This window comes from Lolium perenne, chromosome 2 (assembly GCF_019359855.2).
Source record: "Lolium perenne isolate Kyuss_39 chromosome 2, Kyuss_2.0, whole genome shotgun sequence".
NCBI lineage: Eukaryota > Viridiplantae > Streptophyta > Magnoliopsida > Poales > Poaceae > Lolium > Lolium perenne.
In genome coordinates, this window is record NC_067245.2 from 165505127 (window position 1) to 165528888 (window position 23762).

At 42.8% G+C, this 23762-nt stretch overlaps 2 protein-coding genes across 5 annotated transcripts; both read left to right on the forward strand.

The window, feature by feature from the left end:
• Window positions 1-11568: 11568 nt before the first annotated feature.
• LOC127333843 (calcium-dependent protein kinase 17) lies at window positions 11569-15314 on the forward strand. 4 transcript variants are annotated; one of them, XR_007871604.2, is made up of 9 exons: window positions 11569-12453; window positions 13078-13221; window positions 13326-13478; window positions 13586-13701; window positions 13801-13968; window positions 14315-14539; window positions 14615-14736; window positions 14812-14866; window positions 14905-15314. XR_007871604.2 is itself a non-coding variant. In XM_051360281.2 (9 exons), the coding sequence occupies exons 1-7, from the start codon at window positions 11685-11687 to the stop codon at window positions 14732-14734; spliced, it is 1695 nt and encodes a 564-aa protein (XP_051216241.1). In that variant the 5' UTR covers window positions 11569-11684; the 3' UTR covers window positions 14735-14736; window positions 14836-14866; window positions 14905-15314. The 4 variants fall into 4 exon arrangements, 3 of the variants coding, with proteins under 3 accessions (XP_051216241.1, XP_051216240.1, XP_051216239.1); XM_051360281.2 differs by having other exon boundaries at window positions 14836-14866; XM_051360280.2 differs by having other exon boundaries at window positions 14812-15314.
• A 3394-nt stretch (window positions 15315-18708) lies between these two features.
• LOC127333844 (outer envelope protein 61) lies at window positions 18709-23729 on the forward strand. The gene is made up of 11 exons (XM_051360282.2): window positions 18709-18993; window positions 19664-19894; window positions 20288-20344; window positions 20432-20560; window positions 20794-20871; window positions 20971-21041; window positions 21173-21225; window positions 21545-21704; window positions 22275-22791; window positions 22905-23048; window positions 23267-23729. Exons 1-11 carry the CDS (start codon window positions 18910-18912, stop codon window positions 23411-23413), a joined length of 1671 nt encoding a protein of 556 aa, XP_051216242.1. The 5' UTR covers window positions 18709-18909; the 3' UTR covers window positions 23414-23729.
• The last annotated feature ends 33 nt before the right edge of the window (window positions 23730-23762 follow it).

A 23762-nucleotide genomic window follows, 5' to 3' on the forward strand; every position in this document is an offset into this window, starting at 1 on the left:
ATTTTGTTAGCCTTGTTTTGGTACTGGCCATCTAGAATAATTAGTGGCATACCCTGTTCATACTATTTGGTTACTATTTGTGCTAAGTATGTGTCACATGAAATGTTGTACCAAAACTTTTGCTTATTTAAAATCTTTGACCACCTCTTTTATTTAAAAATGGTCAACCTATGTTTCCTTCTTGCAAAACAAAACCCTCTGAGACTTAAACCAAGTTTTTACTGCTTTGATTTAGATTTAAAATGTTTTGGTATATGGTTTACTTCCTATTTTTTTGGTGTAGGGTTTTGTTTACAAAATAAAAGAGAGAAATGATTTCTACCTCTTCAAAAATGTTTGGAAATAAAAGATGGATGCTTTTTATGTAAAACCAATGCACTTGTCTCCTTGGTGGTGTTATCTACCAAGGGATATTGACTTATGCCTTGGTAATAACCAAGAGAGGCAATTGCTAATTTGTGAGGCTCTCATGCCCTTAGTACGTGAATAAATCTTTTCTAAATTAAAACTCTTAAAGTTGTTTCATGGTATCTATAAGTCCTTAGTATGTTAGCCCTTGGTTGAGTGGTTAGCCTATGATTGTTGCATGATAGTTTTGTTGGTGCAATGTGTTGATTGTGTTCCTTTTTATATTTTCCGACGATAGATGCGAACAACTCTGGAGAAGAAGAAGAAGTGGAATCGGACGAGGAATTTATTTATATTGTTGGAATTCTTAATCGATGGAGTTGAAGAAGTCCAGGGACAAATGCGCCAACCAAGGCAAGCCATCTTTTGATCTCTTGCTATTTATTCTTTTTGTTGTGCTCATTGCTCCATTATATACTTGGTTCCTTATATCATGTGTGATTTTTGGTCCTCTACTCTATGCATACTTATTCCCAAAGTATGTTGAACCCCTTGTTGATGCTTTGCATACTTGCTCCCAAGTATGTGAACCCCCTTGTTGATGTTATGCATGCTTACCCTAAGCATGTATGCCCCCTTGACCATATTCATGTTGTCATCTTCTTAGTGGTATGATGATTAACATCATGAACCCCTGTTTGAATCATCTTAATTATGTTGTCCCTATACATGCTTATCCTAAGTATGTATGATCCCCTTAACACCTCGATTATCATCCCCTTAGTGGTATGATGGCTAGCATCATGTCATTGTGACTCTTAGTTCCTTCATAAAACTATAGGTTGGGAACCCCCTTGGAAAAATACCTTGTTGAAAAGAATTTTTGAAAAACCTTGGGTGAGTTGGACTTACCCAAGTGTGTGTTTATGAAAGGAAAGGATCTTGGCAAAGATGGTTGGAAAGAAAATCTTGTTTTCGAAAACTTTGGCATCTAAGTATTCACCCGTGACAATTAACCCGCGCAACCACATTACCCTGGAGTGGGACGGGGCTTGGCTCGTAGTTTGTTCTTCTTAACATGGGACACCGCACAACTATATAAGGGTAAGGTTACCCCTGAATCCAGATTGTCGTTGGTGGAGACAATAGTATAACGGGAGGCCTTCGGGGCTGACCCGTCCGGAAGACACTATGGGTCTCCTGGCTTGGCGGTGGAGCCACGCTCAAAGTGAGGTGAGCTGCCATGGTGCCGGGGAGGTACATACTCCATAGGGTAGGATCCCGTGCTAAGACGAATAGGCGAAAGGCTATGTCCGAGTTTTTGTCATGGCATAGTTGATATGCGGGGATGATGCCCACATGATGAACTCGCGGATCTTGTGGGGAAAGTGTGCAAACTCTGCAGAGTCAAATCTATTCGAATAGCCGTGTCCGCGGTCATGGACGGTTGGAATGGCTGTTGCTTAGCCTAAAGAGTTTTTGGTTTACAAAAATTGTTTGGAAAATGAAAGAAAGGAACTTGTTTTCGGAGTACCGGGAAGGTACTGGAAAGTTGTGATGACCATTGGGAGATGGTCGGAAAGAAAATAAACTGGGTTACTCCCATCCTAGTGTTTTATGTTGTAGAACTCTTTTGAAGTATCTTCTTCAACAAAGATATAGAGATGTCATAGGATCTTCTTAGTGTTCCCTTCAACTGTGATGTTGGGATGCTACATCCACAAGAGAAACTATTTCTCATGCTACATCCACAAGAGAAACTATTTCTCTTTCTCATGCTATATCCACAAGAGAAACTAATTCTCTTCTACATGCTATTTCCACAAGAGAAATTAGCTCTTCCCTCTTGTCATCTAGATTAGCACTTGTTATCTTGCACTCTTGCAAAGTACCTTCTTGATGGTTTGCGAGTACAATTCCAAATGTACTCACGGCTTTGTCCCTGGCTATTTACTTGGCCAGACTTGGAGGAATTCGACAAATGAAGAAGGATTGGACGACGTCTATGCGAGCTAGGAACGTTCTCCCAGTCAGTTGCCTGTAGGGTTAAGGCAGATGACTCGGGCTTTACGCTGCTGATATGATTCCGCTACTCTGATGATTAAGTTAGGCCCTTCGAGGCTATTATGTAAAGATTGGTCATGTAACCTTGTTGTAATTTTATTATTCCGTTTTGTAATGGATGATGTAACTATGATATCAGTTCGGTTATGTGTTCACGACGCACTGATCATGGGATCGTGAACTGTATACATAACGGGAATTTCGGACAGCTAGTCCGGGTCCCCACAGAGCTTGTATCAGAGCTATCCTGACTGTAGGAGACCTTAGTTAGCATGGACGTTAGTTAGGGAACAAGTACTTTGGGAAAAACTATTTACGAAATAAATTATTTCTTTAGTCGGAAGCATAGCTTCTACTCCTCTTATTTCTTCAAAACTTCTAAAATTCTTATCTCTCCGCTTTATGAAAATATTTGAAAATTTGTACTCTATTGTCTCATCCATTTCAAAGCTACATATTGAACGATATCCCCGACTCAGACCGGAGACTCGAAATCAAAGATGGATCAATCCCTCTAAAAGACTCATGTATCTCCAACAACAGCTATTGAAGATTGGATTCCAACTTATCCGTACGCCTATAAGGATGATGATGTCATGTCTTTGGTTTTCACCAAACTCTGTCAAGGAGCTGACCTTGTTCCTCCGTGGACTTGCACTTTTCGCAGTCGTCAGAGATCAAGTCCCCAGTTTCTTGACTAGTAATTTTTAGGGCAGCTACCAGAAGTTGTCGACTTTGGGAGTATCTCGATAGCTACTCCTCTGAAGACCTCACATCCCTGGGATGTTGAGACCAGAAGTTCTACGCAGTTTTCGCCTCCACTTCAACATCGATGACTCAACACCAGGCTTCTTCACCACCAACTGCTTCGAGAATCCTTGTTAAAGACGATGTCAGCCGGTTAAAAACATCAACATATATGACCACCCCCAAACATATATGATGGATAGGACAAACTCAATCGCTTTGATTGAGCTACCCCCACGTATTAGGTATTCCTAGATACTTAGAGTGCCTTGTTTGGTTTGATGATTGCTTGTAGTTTCCTCGTGTGCTGCTTGAGTGATTTTATCTGTTTGTTGTGTATGTTTGTCTTGGTCCTTCGGTCTGAAAACCCCTCTTAGTGTGATAAACCAACTTAGGAAGCCTCCCAAAGATGTTTTCACCCTCATCTACCTCGCCGATGGATTGCTAACATCTGGTTAGTTGGATAGGTTAACAAAAGGCTATCTGCACTAACCCCGTTAGTAGTTGTTTTTCAACCTTCGGAAAAACTAACCAAGACCCCTATCTGCACTAACTACTTTCAAGATCAGCTGGAGCATCTCTACTACGCCAAGAAAGCAGAAGCCCCTACATTCAAGAGTAACTGCACCTCTGTGAGAAGACATACTAACTTTGTCTAACCTTGGAGTATAATCGCGCTAACCTCCAAGGATAACTTTTTGAAAACTACCCTCTAACACACCGTCTAACAAGCTGAGAGAGCAATAGTGTCAAAGCCAACCTGCATCACCTGGTTCATTCGCTCCCCATCAAGTGAAGCTCCTGAAGATACCTCAAGACTTAAGATTAAGTGTACTTTACCCGCTTATCTCTTAGCTGGTATAAGTCAGCACTGACACCCAAGTTGAGGATTGTCTCCGACAACCTTTGATACTCCTTCATTTGGACAACAACCAGGCGCTTCATTGACTTACTAACTTACCGCGCATTTTAGGGTCTAATAAACACCGTGAGAGCCTCTTAAAGTCGTGGACTACACATCGCCTCCTGAAGATTCTTCAACTGAATACGGAAGATCGACGACTTCTTCAGAAGCCCAGACAGGACCACAAGGCAGAAGCTCTTAGTTTTTCCGAATACCCGATGAAAAATCTTAAGGGTGGAAGACTTCATCTCCCACTAAAATTTAAAGTTAACTCTAAAAAGTTTTTAACCATACTAAAGCACCGCTGGAGTGCACTAACTCTCCCAGAATCTTAAACACCCACTAGGATCGCTTAGAAGCTATAGATCTAACACCTACATGGAGTAGTCACCCTCTTCATGAAGATCGCCATCAGCGGGAATCTACCGTGTCTCCCAGAAGATGAAGCAACAACCTTCTCAACATTGGCACCTCTACAGAAGAATGGAGTCTAACTTTCGTTAAACTTTACAACCCCTCTACACCTACGCTTAGTAATCTCGGGACGAGATTATTTTAAGGGTGGAAGAGATGTCACACCCCAACTTTTGCAACCATGTTTTGTTGTCCTGAGTGCAAAAATTAGGGGGAACAAAAACTTTTTCTAAAGACTAATAAGATGAACTGCCTTGATATGTCTGTTAAACTGAATTGCTTTGATCTGTTGGTAAATGAATTGTCTTGATGTGCTTGTTTTTTTTTGTCTTGAGCTACCTCAAGGTACAAGACCTCTAGTAATAAAACATCTTAGCAACTACAATAAAATACATGTGTGGCCCTGTGAAATTCTTTCCTTTCCCTACCAATACATTAAACCCTGCTATGCTTGTTGTTTTCCCCATAAGTACCTCAACACACAATTTCTAGTCTCCAGAAAAATAGTGAAGCTGTGGTCACTCTTGTATTACCTTAACCTCCTCTCTTTCAAATAATTGAACCTTTTGACCTAAACCCCAAAACCACTTTTTGTTTTGTCCTATTACTCAAAATCTTAATTCAAAGGATTTTTGTCAAAAACCCTTCTTTAAAATTTGACTATGATCACCTTTGATTATGGTATCACAAAAGAGTTTCTAAAAGACATTGTTTTATTTTAAAAGTATTTACAAAATAGCTTACCCTTACTTATGTGACTTTAAAAATCTTGTGAAATCCTCTCTATGTAGTTTTGGTTTCTTAAAAATTATAAAATGGAATGATCCATATTTTCTATTTCCTCTCTAGATTATTCTACTCTTGTAAAACCCTCCCTTTTAATTTTTTTTTCAAGTAAGCCTATTTGTTTAATCAAAGCCATGGACACCAAATTAAAGGGTATTTGAATCTGTGATCAAATACCCATGGCATTATCTTCGCCATTAATACATCCCACATATCCATCATTTAACCTCACTACCCCACGTGGGCTTGATCTTGGAAAAATGATTATTTGTCTAACAAATTATTAATCTCCATTTTGCATCCCTATCTATCCAAGATCATCCAACTCTATGCTAGAGGTATTCCTTGGCCTTGGACATAAAGAAATAATTAAATGACCCAAACAAATATCCAAGTGGTTCCAAATTTTTATATGTACCTTTTGGAGGCTTAGTGCACCACATCTTCTCCTCGTTTTTATTCTAAGACAAAAATACACCTCCTTTCAAAGTGCTAGAATCTTTGCCACATCACTTGGAGGCCAAATCCTTTCAAACTAATATAGTACCTTCTGGACCCTTTCACCACACCTTGAACATCACTTCTTTTCAAGTTTCACACCACACTTGTGTTAAAATTTTGGATTACAATACGAACCCAAGTTTTGGCAAAGTTGGACCAAACCCCTTTCTTTCTCTCAAGCATATTCTTTTGCCCTTTCCAACCTATCTTCCTCACATCCCTCTATTAATCTTGATCATGCATGCACCCTTTGGTCATGTTGTTTTGGCAAGAAAATTTTAGAGGAAGAGGAGATGGTCGGGGTGTTGTTTTGAACCCAAAACCTTGTGCCTGCCTCAACCCAAACCACACCAACGCACACCATCCACACTTGCATGGGCTCAACACAGCCACGATCACCACGACCACCACCTCGAGCTCTAGCGACTCTCCCTGGACGCAAGCATCCGCACAACACGCGCCACACTCCTCCTGGACCCTTTCCTCTCTCCCTAGCCGAGCCCACGCCAACCAGGCCGCAAGCCCAAAGGAGGCCAACGTCCTCAAACCCTAAGCGAGAACGTGTGCACGCTCACGGAAACCCACCGCCCGATCCCTGCCCTCTCCCGCTCGTTTTTCTCTCGTCCCGCGCGTCTGCTGACGTCTCCCTGTGGACGTCACTTCCCCTACGTCAGCCCTCGCCCTCCATTAATTGGCCTCTGCCACCGCGAGCTCGCCCTCCCGTTGGCCAACTCCACCGCCCAAACCCCAGCGGTAGCACTGCCCCCGCCTATAAAGACCCGCCTCCGACTCCCTCCTAACCTCCACACACTCCACTCCATCCCAACCACCCTCCCTCCTCCAGCCCGAGAGCTTCGCGGTGCAGCTTTGGCCGCTGCTCGCCCGAAGAACGCCATAGCCATGGTCACCGCGAGGTGGCCCGTGTAGTCTGGGCGATCGCCCCGACCCCTTTTTCCCTCCCTCTATATTCCATTCTGACTACCATGATCTTCCCGTCCTAACGCGTGCCTCCGCGTCGTCCAGGTTCACCGGAAACTGCCACCATCAATGTCCGTCCGGGAGACTGCTGCGAGTTTGGAACCATCGGGAGCAGCCGCCGCAGGGAAAGGAGCCGCCGCCGAGCCCGCGTCTGGACGCCCTCGATCCGCCACCGCCCGCTGGGGGTCCGCCGGCGACCTCCGCTCGCCGCCGGTAAGCGCCAGCCGCCCCATCCTTTTTTTCCGTCCGCCGCGCGTGCCAGAGCGAAGAAGAACGACGCCCAGGACGCCTCCCGAGCGCAGTGCATGGTTGGCCACGTCGGCCCATGCACTGGGCCCCGCCACGGGCCCCCTCTCCCTTTTCTTTTCCTTTTTTTCCCTCAGCTCCACCTGGAGTTGCCTCCTGGGCCGGCCCAAAACTACACCCCGCGCGGCCCAATGTTTCCCGTCCTCTTTAATTCGTTTGAACTCTGAAATTGCTGTTTAAACATGATAAAAACCAGAGAGCTTCTTCTGTTAATAACTCGAGTTATACGGATCCAAATCGAATGAAACTAATTGCGTTGAATCAGAAATTTCATTTCCTTTCAAATGCCTCTGACCTCATATTTTTAGAATTTTTCTACAAGTTTTGGCATATGTATCTTGCCCTATGTATGATTTAGATTCAAGTTATTTTCTAAATTTGAAAGATTAACCTTTTTAAGTAAAACCAATTTTGTTAGCCTTGTTTTGGTACTGGCCATCTAGAATAATTAGTGGCATACCCTGTTCATACTATTTGGTTACTATTTGTGCTAAGTATGTGTCACATGAAATGTTGTACCAAAACTTTTGCTTATTTAAAATCTTTGACCACCTCTTTTATTTAAAAATGGTCAACCTATGTTTCCTTCTTGCAAAACAAAACCCTCTGAGACTTAAACCAAGTTTTTATTGCTTTGATTTAGATTTAAAATGTTTTGGTATATGGTTTACTTCCTATTTTTTTGGTGTAGGGTTTTGTTTACAAAATAAAAGAGAGAAATGATTTCTACCTCTTCAAAAATGTTTGGAAATAAAAGATGGATGCTTTTTATGTAAAACCAATGCACTTGTCTCCTTGGTGGTGTTATCTACCAATGGATATTGACTTATGCCTTGGTAATAACCAAGAGAGGCAATTGCTAATTTGTGAGGCTCTCATGCCCTTAGTACGTGAATAAATCTTTTCTAAATTAAAACTCTTAAAGTTGTTTCATGGTATCTATAAGTCCTTAGTATGTTAGCCCTTGGTTGAGTGGTTAGCCTATGATTGTTGCATGATAGTTTTGTTGGTGCAATGTGTTGATTGTGTTCCTTTTTATATTTTCCTATTGATAGATGCGAACAACTCTGGAGAAGAAGAAGAAGTGGAATCGGACGAGGAATTTATTTATATTGTTGGAATTCTTAATCGATGGAGTTGAAGAAGTCCAGGGACAAATGCGCCAACCAAGGCAAGCCATCTTTTGATCTCTTGCTATTTATTCTTTTTGTTGTGCTCATTGCTCCATTATATACTTGGTTCCTTATATCATGTGTGATTTTTGGTCCTCTACTCTATGCATACTTATTCCCAAAGTATGTTGAACCCCTTGTTGATGCTTTGCATACTTGCTCCCAAGTATGTGAACCCCCTTGTTGATGTTATGCATGCTTACCCTAAGCATGTATGCCCCCTTGACCATATCCATGTTGTCATCTTCTTAGTGGTATGATGATTAACATCATGACCCCTGTTTGAATCATCTTAATTATGTTGTCCCTATACATGCTTATCCTAAGTATGTATGATCCCCTTAACACCTCGATTATCATCCCCTTAGTGGTATGATGGCTAGCATCATGTCATTGTGACTCTTAGTTCCTTCATAAAACTATAGGTTGGGAACCCCCTTGGAAAAATACCTTGTTGAAAAGAATTTTTGAAAAACCTTGGGTGAATTGGACTTACCCAAGTGTGTGTTTATGAAAGGAAAGGATCTTGGCAAAGATGGTTGGAAAGAAAATCTTGTTTTCGAAAACTTTGGCGTCTAAGTATTCACCCGTGACAATTAACCCGCGCAACCACATTACCCTGGAGTGGGACGGGGCTTGGCTCGTAGTTTGTTCTTCTTAACATGGGACACCGCACAACTATATAAGGGTAAGGTTACCCCTGAATCCGGATTGTCGTTGGTGGAGACAATAGTATAACGGGAGGCCTTCGGGGCTGACCCGTCCGGAAGACACTATGGGTCTCCTGGCTTGGCGGTGGAGCCACGCTCAAAGTGAGGTGAGCTGCCATGGTGCCGGGGAGGTACATACTCCATAGGGTAGGATCCCGTGCTAAGACGAATAGGCGAAAGGCTATGTCCGAGTTTTTGTCATGGCATAGTTGATATGCGGGGATGATGCCCACATGATGAACTCGCGGATCTTGTGGGGTAAGTGTGCAAACTCTGCAGAGTCAAATCTATTCGAATAGCCGTGTCCGCGGTCATGGACGGTTGGAATGGCTGTTGCTTAGCCTAAAGAGTTTTTGGTTTACAAAAATTGTTTGGAAAATGAAAGAAAGGAACTTGTTTTCGGAGTACCGGGAAGGTACTGGAAAGTTGTGATGACCATTGGGAGATGGTCGGAAAGAAAATAAACTGGGTTACTCCCATCCTAGTGTTTTATGTTGTAGAACTCTTTTGAAGTATCTTCTTCAACAAAGATATAGAGATGTCATAGGATCTTCTTAGTGTTCCCTTCAACTGTGATGTTGGGATGCTACATCCACAAGAGAAACTATTTCTCATGCTACATCCACAAGAGAAACTATTTCTCTTTCTCATGCTATATCCACAAGAGAAACTAATTCTCTTCTACATGCTATTTCCACAAGAGAAATTAGCTCTTCCCTCTTGTCATCTAGATTAGCACTTGTTATCTTGCACTCTTGCAAAGTACCTTCTTGATGGTTTGCGAGTACAATTCCAAATGTACTCACGGCTTTGTCACTGGCTATTTACTTGGCCAGACTTGGAGGAATTCGACAAATGAAGAAGGATTGGACGACGTCTATGCGAGCTAGGAACGTTCTCCCAGTCAGTTGCATGTAGGGTTAAGGCAGATGACTCGGACTTTACGCTGCTGATGTGATTCCGCTGCTCTGATGATTAAGTTAGGCTCTTCGAGGCTATTATGTAAAGATTGGTCATGTAACTTTGTTGTAATTTTCTTATTCCGTTTTGTAATGGATGATGTAACTATGATATCAGTTCGGTTATGTGTTCACGACGCACTGATCATGGGATCGTGAACTGTATACATAACGGGAATTTCGGACAGCTAGTCCGGGTCCCCACACCCTCCTTGCCCCACTAAGTCATCTCTTCCTCCCATTCTACTCTCTCCCGAAAAACTCGTACCAACTTTCTCTCACTCGCGTTTTTGCTCAAGAGCTCAGGATTTCTCGATCTCTTTGCTCAGCCCAGATTTCTGTCTGAAATTTGGCACATCTGCTCTCCGTATGTGACTCCTCCGATTATCCAAATAGAATTTTGTTTGGTTGAGTATATCTTGAATATTTTGCTGTTGTAGTTAACATGTTAAGTGAGCTTGCATGCTTGTTCTAAGTTGTAAAAATTAGTTTTGATGCATGTTTAGTACTCTACCAAGTTCCTATAGTAGTTTCCTTCAATTATATGTCTCCAAGTCAACTTTTATAATGTTTGTTGAAAAATTTCAGAAAAGGAAGATGGATAACCATACCTTTGGAGAAATGTTCGAAAGAGAGACGACAAGCACGGGGAGGCCCTCAAGGGCAGCCACTCGAATTAGACGATCCTATAATGAGGATGTCATCGCACCGAGCTTCGAAGTTGAAGAGGATAATGGAGTCCCTAATGCTTCATCCTTTCCATGTTATGACTTTTTGAGTAATGCAGGGCTGCTTGATGACTTCTTGTTCCTCATCAATAATGTGGGCTTATCTACCTATATGTAAGATGAGAGGAGTCAATACTACATGCTAACTAAAATCTTTGTTGAAAGCTTTCAGTTCAACAACACACACTTCCAACCATCAGTTACATTCAGGATTTATGATAGGCCTATTACTATGAAGTTGAAAGATTTTTGTACTGCATTGAATATTGCTCCTGTAGGTATAACGAAGAAGATCGAGAAGAGTCCCAAGGCTTTGACGGAGCTCTATTGAGAAGTTACCAATGATGATAGCCGCACCATTCAGGGCGGCAAGATAAGAAACATTCAACTCCCTACCATTAGATATTTCGCTTACTATCTTACTGCAAGCATTCTTGGTAGGGAGAACACTAGCAACATTTCTAGTTATCATCTTGCTTTCCTAGTACTACTGTACTTCCGAAGGCAGGCTCCCTCCTCCTCGGTCCCATTTGATTTCAGCCCGATTCCATCTCACGGTCCTAGGGTTTAGAGGATTCCAGACAACCAATCAAAACCGGATAATAGGAGAAGGGTTGCTTTCGAATCGAGGGACCTTACCTCGCCCCATGTGATGCGAAGTTCGCCTGATTTTGTTGCCGCCGGCGGCCGGACTCGGGTCGCTCCTTGGCGCGCCACAGACAGGGAGAGAGAAAGAGGAGTGGGGTATCCACGTGGGTTTCCGTGATCCTCCGTGGCCGCGGCAAGAAAGGCGAATAATCGAAAGCATCCCAGCCGTCCGATCTGGCGCGCATCGCTCGCTCGCTTCGCCGGCACGCCCACTGCCAAACCGGCTCCGCAGTTTCACGTGGCCCCACATGTCAGCCGCACGAACCTCTCCCCGCCTCGGCCATCTCCGGCCATCTCCTCTCCTCCACCAATCCTCCTCCTCCGATCCAATCCCCAACCCCAGCCCTCCCCGCCGCCGCATGCCGCCGTCGTCGCCGCCGCCCTTTGCCTAGGCCCCCGCCGCCCCCATCGCCGCCGCGATGGGGAACACCTGCGCCGGCCCCAGCGCCACCGCGGACCGCCACGGCTTCTTCAACACCGTCTCCGTCGCCATGCTCTGGCGCCCCGGCGCCGCCCGCGCCGAGCCCGCCGTCCCGCCACCCGACTCCTGCCCCTCCATGTCCTCCACCACCTCCTCCTCGCCCCCCTCGCCCGTCACCATCGCCGACGCCGACCTATCCCCCACCTCCCGCGCCAACAAGCACAAGGTCAAGCGCGTCCAGAGCGCCGGCCTCCTCGCCGAGTCCGTCCTCAAGCGCGACTCCGCGCGAATCAAGGACCTCTACACGCTCGGCAAGAAGCTGGGGCAGGGGCAGTTCGGCACCACGTACCAGTGCGTCGACAAGGCCACGGGCAAGGACTTCGCCTGCAAGTCCATCGCCAAGCGGAAGCTCGTCACCGAGGAGGACGTCGAGGACGTGCGACGCGAGATCCAGATCATGCACCACCTCGCCGGACACCCAAACGTCATATCCATCGTCGGGGCGTACGAGGACGCAGTCGCTGTGCACCTCGTCATGGAGCTCTGCGCGGGAGGGGAATTGTTCGACAGGATTATACAGCGGGGGCACTACTCGGAGAAGGCTGCCGCGCAGCTGGCTAGGGTCATCATTGGGGTCGTGGAGGCGTGCCATTCGCTTGGGGTCATGCACAGAGACCTCAAGCCGGAGAATTTCTTGTTTGTAAATCAGAAGGAGGACTCGCTGCTGAAGGCCATTGATTTTGGCCTCTCCATCTTCTTCAAGCCAGGTCTGGCCTCCATCTTTGCCTTGGCCTTGAGGGCTCTACTGTGGCACGTGCACGATATGTCATGGACAATGCTAGCTTAAGCTGCTACTTTGCTTGACTAGTCTGGTCTAGGAAGTACATAGCTTTGGATATTCTATACATGATCCAGGTGTGGAGTATATGGTTATGGAAAGTGATGGTGCATCTTTGCAGGAATTTTCCTATGAATATTTGACCCGTGTTTGAAGCTTCAGATGAGCAAACCCAACACAAGGTTCTGAATTCTTCAGCAAGGGAAAAGGATGGCATTCTGCCTTTTCATTCCCGTTTTTGGTTATGGAATGGGCATTACTTGCCATAACACTTGGAAATAAAAGAACATGTATGTTCATGGATATTGACATTTGCAGATTTAGGAAAGTTAGACCGTACAACCCTGTGCATGTTCTAACATGGAAATTACTATGGGAGTCGATTATATCTGTTTTTAGTCACAGATCGATAGTTCTGGCCTGTATCAAAACAAGCTGATTAATAATCCACTGTTGTCCTTTTATTTTCAGAGCACCCATCTTCAAATATTTAAATGTCACTACTCATATACTTCTTCCCATGCAGTATGCATTAACATGATTACTTTTACAGGTGAAATTTATTCGGATGTCGTCGGAAGTCCTTATTATGTCGCCCCTGAGGTTCTGATGAAGAACTATGGTTGCGAAGTGGATGTTTGGAGTGCCGGAGTAATAATTTATATTTTATTGAGTGGGGTTCCTCCATTTTGGGATGGTAAGCATGAATATTCTTGCTACATTATTAATCCTCGTCCTTATACACAATATTGGCAGTTCCCCACTTTTTTTTTTTGTCGTGGATGCTTGTCCATTTTGCAGAATCCGAGCAAGGGATATTTGAGCAAGTTTTGAAAGGTGATCTTGATTTTTCATCCGAGCCCTGGCCCAGTATCTCAAAGAGCGCAAAGGATTTGGTTAGGAAAATGCTGAACCGTGATCCCGGAAAGAGATTGACTGCACATGAAGCTCTATGTGAGTACATGGAAGCATAAAAATCACTTTACATTGAAATTTCTATTGGCCGTCCAGCTTCATTTCACGTAAGCCTTTATTGTAGTGAGCCATCTTTATATTGGCAGGTCATCCTTGGGTTTGTGTTGATGGAGTTGCTCCTGACAAGCCGCTTGATTCTGCTGTCTTAACTAGATTAAAACAATTTTCAGCAATGAACAAACTAAAGAAAATGGCTCTTAGGGTGAGTGTCGCAGTAAACTTTATCTTGGTTTTCTACGAGCGATATTAATTAAGCTGTACTCAGTATTTAAGCCAACGTTAAACTGCGTATTTTATATAGGTAATTGCAGAGAATTTGTCTGAAGATGAAATTGCGGGATTGAAAGAAATGTTCAAAATGCTGGACACTGACAATAGTGGCCAGATTACGTTGGAGGAACTAAAAAATGGATTGCGCAGAGTTGGTGCCAACTTAAAAGAGTCAGAAATTACAACTCTAATGGAAGCGGTAACTTTTCTAACAAAATCTCTTGAATTAGGTTGCTGAGACATCTAACTTGACAATTTATTTGACATCCTTCTTTAGTTTGCTGCACAATTTCTTGACACTGATATTAGTATTCATAAAAAGACAATGATCTACTCCATGAAAATTATCATATTTCATTTGCATGACTCTTGTGTCTTCTGTAGTTCTGAAAATTTCCATTCGCATGACTCTTTCTTGTTCTGACGAAGGACTGTGCTGTGAGGAAACTTGGCTGTACTACTAGACATGAGACATTTTCTTATAAGAGACATGAGAAATATATTAGACCTTGCTTGAATGAAGATATAAGTTATGCAATTTTCAGGCGGATATTGATAATAGTGGGTCAATTGATTACGGGGAGTTTCTTGCGGCAACTTTGCATCTGAACAAGGTCGATAGAGAAGATAATCTCTTTGCCGCATTCTCATACTTTGATAAAGATGGCAGTGGTTACATTACCCAAGATGAACTGCAAAAAGCCTGTGAAGAGTTTGGTATAGCAGATGCACGTCTTGAAGAAATTATCCAAGACATTGATCAAGACAATGTGAGTAGATTTGTTCTCGTCATGATATCTATTAGATCTTAAAATCAAGAAGTTTATTCCTTTTTCTCTCTCCAGGATGGCCGGATCGACTACAACGAATTTGTAACAATGATGCAGAAGGGAAATAACCCACTAGGGAAAAAGGGACAAGGGCAGATGAGCTTTGGTCTTAGGGAAGCATTGAAGATACGCTAGTGGTAACTGATCTGTGCTCTTCCGACTTCTCTCCATGTCTGTTGGATGGTTTATGGTAGCGCCTTACTCCTCATCAGATTACCTTTCTTATCTTTCCACAGTCATTTGTTTGCTCCATGTGACCCAGTCATTTGCTATGCTAATGATAGCGTGGCCTGAAGAACCTGCCCCCATGAGCCGGACAATTCTTGTTCCAGCTAACCAACGCAGGGTAGGATTACTATACTCTGAATTCAACCAAAGGAGTGCTCTGATGGAGTGAGCAAAGAGATATGCTAGATGGTTGTGCCTTTTTTTCTTCGATCAGAATGGACCACCCTGCTTGTAGAATGCATGTATCTTGTTTGGGCATTCTTAGCGATGGAGTGAGCAGCCTGGATTTGGGGGAACTACATGTGAGCATGAATTAGAGTACACCCAGTGTTTTGTTTGGTGACAGTGTGACTAAATATACATATGTATAGAAAAAATAAAGATAATTAGTGAAGCTCTTTGTATGTCCATCGATCACACTAAGATGACGGATGCAAATGTGTAGTAACTGAATCCGAATGGAAGATAGAAGCTGTTGTTTTTGTCTTGCGCTTGCTCTGGATTACCATATATGTATCCCCATATTTCCTTTGTGATTGCGCTGGTCTATCTGCCGTGCATGTGCAGCAAAAGGTTTAAGGCACCGGGAGAACATTACAGCATGTCCAACAGCTTAGCCATGTTTTGGTACCCAAAAACAGTTATCGGAGAGAGGTGATTAAACATGTTGGGTTGCTGTCGGGCAGCTTGCTGAAAATTAGATACCGTGAACTCATTTCGCTTCTACTTTTCTACAAACTAATAATCTGAATTAACTGAAACTTTCATGCCATGCATGGTAACTGAAACTTCCATCTTCATGCCAATTTCAAGTCCAAATTAAGCCTAAAACCGCAAGCACAATGCGTCATAAACACAATGAAAGTGCATGACAAGTAATATAAATCCGAAGAACTAGAACTCCCAAAAGCAAACATTCTCGCATTCACTCTCATTGCCACCATTGTCACACATGTCACTAGTGCTACCATTGACACCCAACCCACTGAAAACTCCAGAGTCTCCATAGCCACCCCTGAATCCGCATATTGATCATGTTCCCATACATGATCATGCATAAGCTCAAAGTAGGCTTTTTCGTCAAGACCATTTGGGTCCATGAACATGAGCTTCTGCTCTTGTTCAACCCACTTAAGTATATCCTCAGGTGTCACCTCAACCACGACCCTCCTATGCTCTGTCACAGCCTTCCTCTCCGCTACTTTTTCTTTTGATGTTCAAGTCTTTCCAGGTAGCAATCTCCTTCCTTATAGATCATGGTGTCCAATGGTTCCTTGTAAGCATTGTCTTCTCCCTTCTTCAGCATCTCCTTGTTCTTGCAATTGGGATATGAGTGGGGCTCCTTCTCTCATCATCACCTTAGTGTCATCATCAGAGTCAACTTGCACAACCTCTGCAACAACTTAGTTGGGTGACTTCTACCTCTTTGTTTGGGATTTCATTGTTGTTTATATTTTTCCTTTTCTCATCATATTGGAGCAAGGCCCAACAATGGTGCAAGCTAAATGACTTTCCAACCCTTACACCTTTCTTCTTCAGTTTGCCCTTGCACAATTCTCAATTAAGCAATGTTGAGCTTCAAATAACAAGTTGTTAAGCAACTTAGCCACCAAGGCAATCAGTAAGTGTTAAGTCGAGTGATCGAGGCAAAGAATTAAAATTGTGTATGTGTCTGATACATTTGGGTTTAACCATTAGGTACTACCGGTTTGGTTACTTTATCATGTAAATTTCATATTTCTTCTTTTGCCTATAAATAGCCACCGACCCCCAAGGCATAATTAAGTAAAAATTCTTGGAGCATTTTCGTGAGAGAAGCGAGCGCTATTCTTGACATATCCTTTGCTCTATCCCCCGCACACCTAGATCTACACCTCAAATCCACACTTTGTGAGATCTAGAGTGATCTGAAGACAATTTCCTTGTGAGATATTTGTGAGGGCTTCAAGATCTAAGTTTGTTACTTTTGGAGGGTGCCTCCTAGCCGGTGAGAGAATCACTTGAAATCCTTTGTGGTGCTTTGTGAACCAACAAGAGTTTGTGAAGGCCGATAATCGCCTACTTCGTGTGAAGATGCATTCTTAATGATTGGGCATGGATGAAGTGTCCTAGCTCAAGGAGAAGTAGGTTGGTTTTTGTGACCAAGAAGTTTTTGTCATAGGCTTCTCCAACAAAGGATGTAGTATAACGCTAACTATCCGAACATCTTCATGTTTGTGATTACAGCTTCTATGTGAGTATTGCACTAGCCTTTTCCATCGGTTTGAACTTTTGGTAGCGTTGGCTAATGCATGAAGCTTGACATGGTATCAAAGTTGCGAGATCTTGGGTTCAAGTATTGACTTTCGAAATTTTAAAAAAAATTGTCACGTAATTCTGCTTTGCCCCCCTCTCTATCCACATATATGTATCTTGAGTCATTAGCGTGATTCCGCCTTTTCTCTATGCATGTGTTGGCCTCCCCGAGTCACACGTGCGAGGGAAGGGAATGTTTGTATAGTATGTGTGAATTTCCTAGCCCTGGAGTTTAAACTTTTGGATCCGTTGGCTAGTGCATGAAGCTTGACGTGGTTTCATAGTCGTCTTGTGTTCAATTCTCGATTTCGGAACTTATTGAAAATTGTTGCGTAACGTACTTGCATTAGCGGTTTCCACCAGATTGGACTTTTGCTTGTGTTGGCTAGTGCTAACCATTGCACTTGTCCACCAACGTTCTCTACCCACAGGTTAGGCATCACCCCATATGCATATCACATTTCGTGTCGTTCTTCTTTCTCTTGTTTAATCGTGACTCCTTCTCTTTCAGATCCTACATGATGTATGCACACCTTCAAACCCGCCGAATGAAGAGACGCTACGCCGGTGGAGGACGAAGCCTTTCCACCTTCAAACCTAGCCAAGATCCCAAATAATTGTAATTAGTGTAGGCCATCAAAACGAAGAGGGGCTCAATGGGATGAAAGAAAATAGCTTTGTATCAGTTTGTATGAAGGTGGTTCAACTATGGACAATGGAGGAAAATCTCGTTGACCCGCGTCTTCCATTTATACGAGCCTGGCTAATGATTTGGTGAAGGCAACCATCCTTTTCTATTGTAGACACGCGTATCCATGGCAGATGATAAGCTAGCTACAAAATGTGCATGCTAATCGGCTTTGATCACCTAAATGGGAGTGAAGGTGTACCTTTTCTACTACTCTTCATATTATTTAGACAAGGCAATACATTTAAGTGAGAATTGATTTACTTTTAGTAAGAAATTGATTTGCTAACAGAACGCATACGAGAAATATTCTTCTTTTATCTTTAGGAGATCATCATTTAGCTAGGGGAAAAAAAACCTTATTTTCTTCTTTCTTTCTCCTTCAATTAAGTAATAAAGATCTAAAGTAACAACTTTAAGAGAGGGCAGATATCACTCTATTGTACATGTACCCTAATAAAATTAGTATTCCTGTTCTTGTGCATGATTTAACTTTTTTAAAGAATTCTCTTGAATTAATTATCAGTAGGTTGTTGTTTAGTTAGTGTAAAAAAAAAGAAACGAACCCGGACAGAGAGAAGAGCCCAAATGCAACGCGTGGGAAGCCGGTGGCACGGCTGAGCGGCTCAACTCCCAGCCGTCTTTGGAAGACGGACGGTGGACCGGCGTGACGCCACCGGCGACCTGCTCTTTTCGTTCGAGTGGTTCTCCTACCCGCGAGCCGGTCTCCTACGGCCGTTTGGTCTCCATCCGATTCCGAGCCCAAATCCATCCAAAATAACGGCCCACCTTACGAAGCATCCTGCTCTGTCGGACTTTTGCACTATCGCCGCAGACACGTCAATAAATACCACAAGTCCACACAACGCGAGGTTTATTATATATTCGAATCATCAAGCACCGAACTAAAAGCGACGGTAACAAAAAAAAAAAAAAGCGAGACCCCTACACACACACGAGAGCCCTGATTCCCAAATCCGCGAGCTCCCGGTCGCTGCTGCGTTTTCGCCTCGATCCCCCGTCGGAGGTCTTCGCTTCGCCTCGCCTCGCCTCGACCCACCGTCGTGGTCGGGATCGGGATCGCTCGCGCGGCGTCGCCATGATGGATCCGGAGATGATGCGGATGGCGCAGGAGCAGATGCGCCGCATGTCCCCCGACGACCTCGCCAGGATGCAGCAGCAGGTCTCCCCGCCCCCGATCCGCGCTACGGCCCTTGTGTGCTTCGTCCGGCCATATATCCTTCTGATCTGAATCGACTCTAGGGAGCATTCCGCACGGTTCTCGTGTCCCTGGCGGTAGATCGAGAGGAGACCGTTTTTTTTTAGAGCGAATCGTGGCTGACCTACTCTTGGCTTTTCATACGAGTAGAATTGGTACTACTAGGATCACTCCTTAAGTCAATTGGTACTAGGATTTCTCCTTAAGTCAATTGGTAGCACTCCTTGAGTCACTTTGGGAAATAAAATTCTAGTGTGGACTCCTGGCCGGGCAGGGTTTGAATCGGCAACGTTTGCTTGATTGACTGGTGACGCCAATGGGATGCTGGTTTTCCCTGTATAAACAACAAACCTATGCTTGTGCTTAAACTATGTGCAATAGGAATGTTGTTGCTGCTTCTGTTGCTCTATAGTTTATGCTTATATGCAACATGATTCGTTTTCGTTTATTTTCTTCCTCTGCTCTATATCTCCACGTCTGGTTATGCTAAGTCAGCACTGTTTCATGTGCTTGTTATTTGTGGTGTCCGGCAGAATTAGTTTTTCGTTGCTTAATATTATGCATTATTATCTCCTGAGAAAGCATGAGTGACATGGTATTGACGATGTCCTTGTCGCAACGTTGCTAATTGCAGATGATGTCCAATCCTGACCTTATAAAGCTAGCATCCGAGAGTATGAAAAATATGAGACCCGAGGACTTCAAACGAGCCGCTCAGCAGCTCAATCAGACAAGGCCAGAGGAGATGCTAAATATGACCGAAAAAATTGCCAACGCTAAGCCTGAGGAATTTGCTGCTATGAAGGCCCAAGCTGATGCTCAAATGTCATATGCCATATCTGGTGCCAAGATGTTGAAGCAGCAGGTCTGTACAAAGTCCACTACCACCTTTTCTTTTACCAGATAATGACATTGTCCTACTCCTTTTGGTTGGAAGAGTTGGACAAACAAGCTTGATCACATTTTTTTTAAGCTTGGAAACTACTATTTGTATAAGACATGCTAATAATATGCTCACACTAGCACATTCTTTTTTTTTGGATCACTCTGAATGAATCATAAAAAATGCTCTGGTTTTGGTAATTTGGATACATAATTTTGTTCTTACATCTGCATACTTATCAATCTGTTGACTATGAAATTATCATATCACCACATTTATTAAATACATTAGGTACTAAGCTTTCCACGGTTCTGTCCATGTTTTGACTTCCCATAATATCACCCTTATTTGTTCTTATTTCTTTTTTTTTTCCAGGGAAATGAACTTCACAGCCGTGGGCAGTATACTGATGCTGCTGCCAAGTACAAGCTGGTGGGTTTTAAACCCCACTCACTTCATTTTGAAAGTGACATGGTTACCAGTCTGCCAGTTTAATTTATTTGTTGTGTTGTTGACCAGGCCAAGGATAACCTGAAGAACATACCATCAGCAGCTGGCCAAACTTTGCAGTTGCAGTGTGCCCTTAATTTAATGTCTTGTTACCTGAAATCAGCAAAGTTTGAGGAATGTGTAAATGAAGGTTCAGAGGTATGTTTGACTATGCGGGTGTGGCTGCACTACACTTGCTCATCAAAGTGCTACAGTTATCTTAAATGCAATCTACTTTCCCTGTTCTGTTTTGCTATTTAGTATATCTATCACATGCTATTTAATGAAAGCATGTAACTCTTTTCAAGTTTAATTTTACATTAACTCTGTTGTTAGTTGACTATTGTTAGTTGAGCAACCCAGTGCTAACCCAACAAACAATTGTGCCACAGGTTCTAACTTACGACTCGAACAATGTTAAAGCATACTACCGAAGGGGTCAGGCATACAAAGAACTAGGAAACCTGGAAGTAAGCTTTTCTATGGTTTTTAAAGTGTTTATCTCTTGGTTTATTGCAAATACGTTTTCTCCTTTTCCCTAACTATAGTTGACTCTAAAATGCATTCAGGCTGCTGTTGCTGACTTGAGTAAAGCCCATGCAATCTCTCCGGAGGATGAAACTATTGCTGAGGTTCTGAGGTATGGTTACCTTTTCCTGCAATAAAAATATAAATTCTACTGATTTTGCTGCTGACTATGATAAAAGTGGCTAGTAATTTTAGTTCTTTGTTTCTTCACTGCCCTACTGATAGACTATATTCATGATGCAGAGACACGGAAGAAAAACTTGCAACTGAGGGGGGAGGAGCAAACCTGCCAAAAGGTATCTTCACTGATATTTCTCTTTGTAGAAGTAAATTATGCTGATAGTTTTTATTCCCTGATAGTTTTTTACATCAAGCCCACAATACTGTAGCTCAAGTGCCTTTCAATGAAATCCTCGTGGTTAAAGAACTCCATTCTGAGCGCATCTATGATGTTATTTACTGTGCATGTATTTGTCTTGATGATCTAAGTCGAAGGCTCATCTAGTACTTAAAAAATATATTTCGACATTGGTTGGATGATATATATTTCGGTAGTGTTTGGTATTATTTCAGTTTGGCTGATCAAACTCATGTTGATTTTTTTCTTTATTCAAGGAGTTGTTATTGAAGAAATTGTAGAAGATAGTTCAGAGCCGTCAAGCACTCAAAGGAGTTCATCTACTGGGTATACTGTTTCAGAACCACATGAAAGAGCAGGAAACTCAAAACAACCTGACTCCTTAGAAAGCTTAAGAAATGACCCTGCTACTATCAGGTAACATAGCCCTTTTGCTTCTGGTATACAACAACAACATCAAAGCCTATTTCCCTTTTGCTTCTGGTATATGTTTTATTTTTCTTTGACTGCATGTATTATCCATAGTTGCAGCTCTTATGGTTTTATAGGTTTCAGTTTTTGCTACTTTGACATTTTACCCTTTCAGTAGTCAGACAGTATTTTGCAAGTATTAACAATTTATCATGCACTGGTTTTACGCACTGGATCAAATATCATGTCTAGACAATGGCCAATAGCAATAAATTATTGTTCTTAGCTGCAATAGTTTTTAATTCCCTTTACACTGTGCCAATATTAAAAATTGAAAATCATTAATCTTTTTTATATCTGGTTGCACATGTGTGCTATCTGGATCATCATGTCGGTGCACACTACACAGAACATATCCGGTTGCCAAAGCTTCTAGGCTTTATAGACGTTTACCTCGATCTGGTGTTTGCTTTGTTCATTACCATTACTAGAATGTCTTTTAGTCATAGTGCACCCTTTTCATTATGCTTTTACAAATGACGCATAACTTTCTTGTCCTTGTCAATAATGTATCAGGTCATTTCAAAATTATGTGTCAAATAGTGATGTCGGGGGGTTATCGAATTTGGGCATCGGAGGAATGTCACCTGAGCTAGTTCAAACTGCCAGCAATATGATCGGCACAATGAAACCAGAAGAACTACAAAAGATGTTTCAGGCTGCTTCTTCATTAAATGGAACAAACCCCGTTGCTCCAAATTTCGGATCTAATATGCCAGAAATATCACCTGACATGATGAATATAGCATCTGACATGATGAGCAAGATGTCTCCTGATGAACTGCAAAATATGCTGAAGTTGGCTTCTGAAATTGGTGGACCCAGTAGTGCCCCTCTGAGACCAGGGAGTAATTTGCATCCTTCATCAAGAGCCACAACGAGTGCGAATAACTTCCAGCCCCCATCTCCGCAAGAGGTTACAGAGAACCCTGATGAAATAGTAAACCGAAGGATGGACCAGCCATCACCCAGCTCTCCACCTGATATGCAAGACATCATGAAAAATTCCATGAAAGACCCTGCAATGCGGCAGGTACAAAATCTTTAACCCAAGGAAATTAGTTTTCGAGAAGTTTTTGTCTCGTTGCCAGGAAAAAATGGAAAGGTTTGGGTTTTAACATCTCTAAATTTTCTCCAAATTAACAGATGTTTGCATCCATGATGAAGAACATGAGTCCTGATATGATGGCAAACATGAGTGCGCAGTTTGGTATGAACCTGTCGAAGGAGGATGCTGCCAAAGCCCAAAAAGCTATGTCTTCATTATCTCCTGAAGATTTAGACAGAATGGTGAGGAACTAACTCTAAAAGACCCCTCAGTCAATTTTCCCGTATCACCTCTGAGCTTTGTGCAGACCAATTTATTTTTGGCATATATTGTGCTCTAAGATTAGCTGTCAGAATTTACTTAATAGCAACACTTCTTTGTTTTGCTTCTACCAAGACCAGGCGACATTATTTTCGGATATTAAGCTGAAATTATTGACCTCTGCTTATTTTGCATTCAGATGAAATGGATGGACAGAGCACAGCGAGGAGTAGAAGTAGCAAAGAAGACAAAGAACTGGCTCATAGGCAGGAAAGGCTTGATCATCGCTATTATCATGCTGATCTTGGCCTTCATCCTCCAGCGGCTTGGCTTCATCGGTAGGTGATGGCCTAAACATCCATGATGGACGATCACGCCATGTATCAGAAGATCAGATACAAATAATTGTTCAGCAGCGAAATAGTGCTCTTTCTTCCAAGTGAGAAACAATAGTGCGTAAATGAGCATCTCCTTGGGAAGGGCTGAGAAATAGTTATATCTGCGCTTGTATCATTGTTTATTCTTTCATCATATGTATTTATAGATTGTAACAAGATGGAGGTAAAATTCCCTAGTATTGTCATTTGGGCAAGAGGCTGACCTGTAATGTTATAGACGTCTTGTGTTATTTTGCACCATAGAATATGCAAACTTTTGTTGGAGCTTGTCTCGCCATGTTGATCTGAGTCGGGCTA

Coding starts and splice junctions, on each gene's coding strand:
- LOC127333843 (XM_051360280.2), top strand. CDS start 11,685: ATGGGGAACACCTGCGCCGGCCCCAGCGCCACCGCGGACCGCCACGGC. Junction 13,479..13,585: donor GACTGCACATGAAGCTCTAT/GTGAGTACATGG, acceptor TTATATTGGCAG/GTCATCCTTGGGTTTGTGTT. Junction 13,702..13,800: donor TAAAGAAAATGGCTCTTAGG/GTGAGTGTCGCA, acceptor TATTTTATATAG/GTAATTGCAGAGAATTTGTC.
- LOC127333844 (XM_051360282.2), top strand. CDS start 18,910: ATGATGGATCCGGAGATGATGCGGATGGCGCAGGAGCAGATGCGCCGC. Junction 18,994..19,663: donor TCGCCAGGATGCAGCAGCAG/GTCTCCCCGCCC, acceptor TGCTAATTGCAG/ATGATGTCCAATCCTGACCT. Junction 21,042..21,172: donor ACTATTGCTGAGGTTCTGAG/GTATGGTTACCT, acceptor TTCATGATGCAG/AGACACGGAAGAAAAACTTG.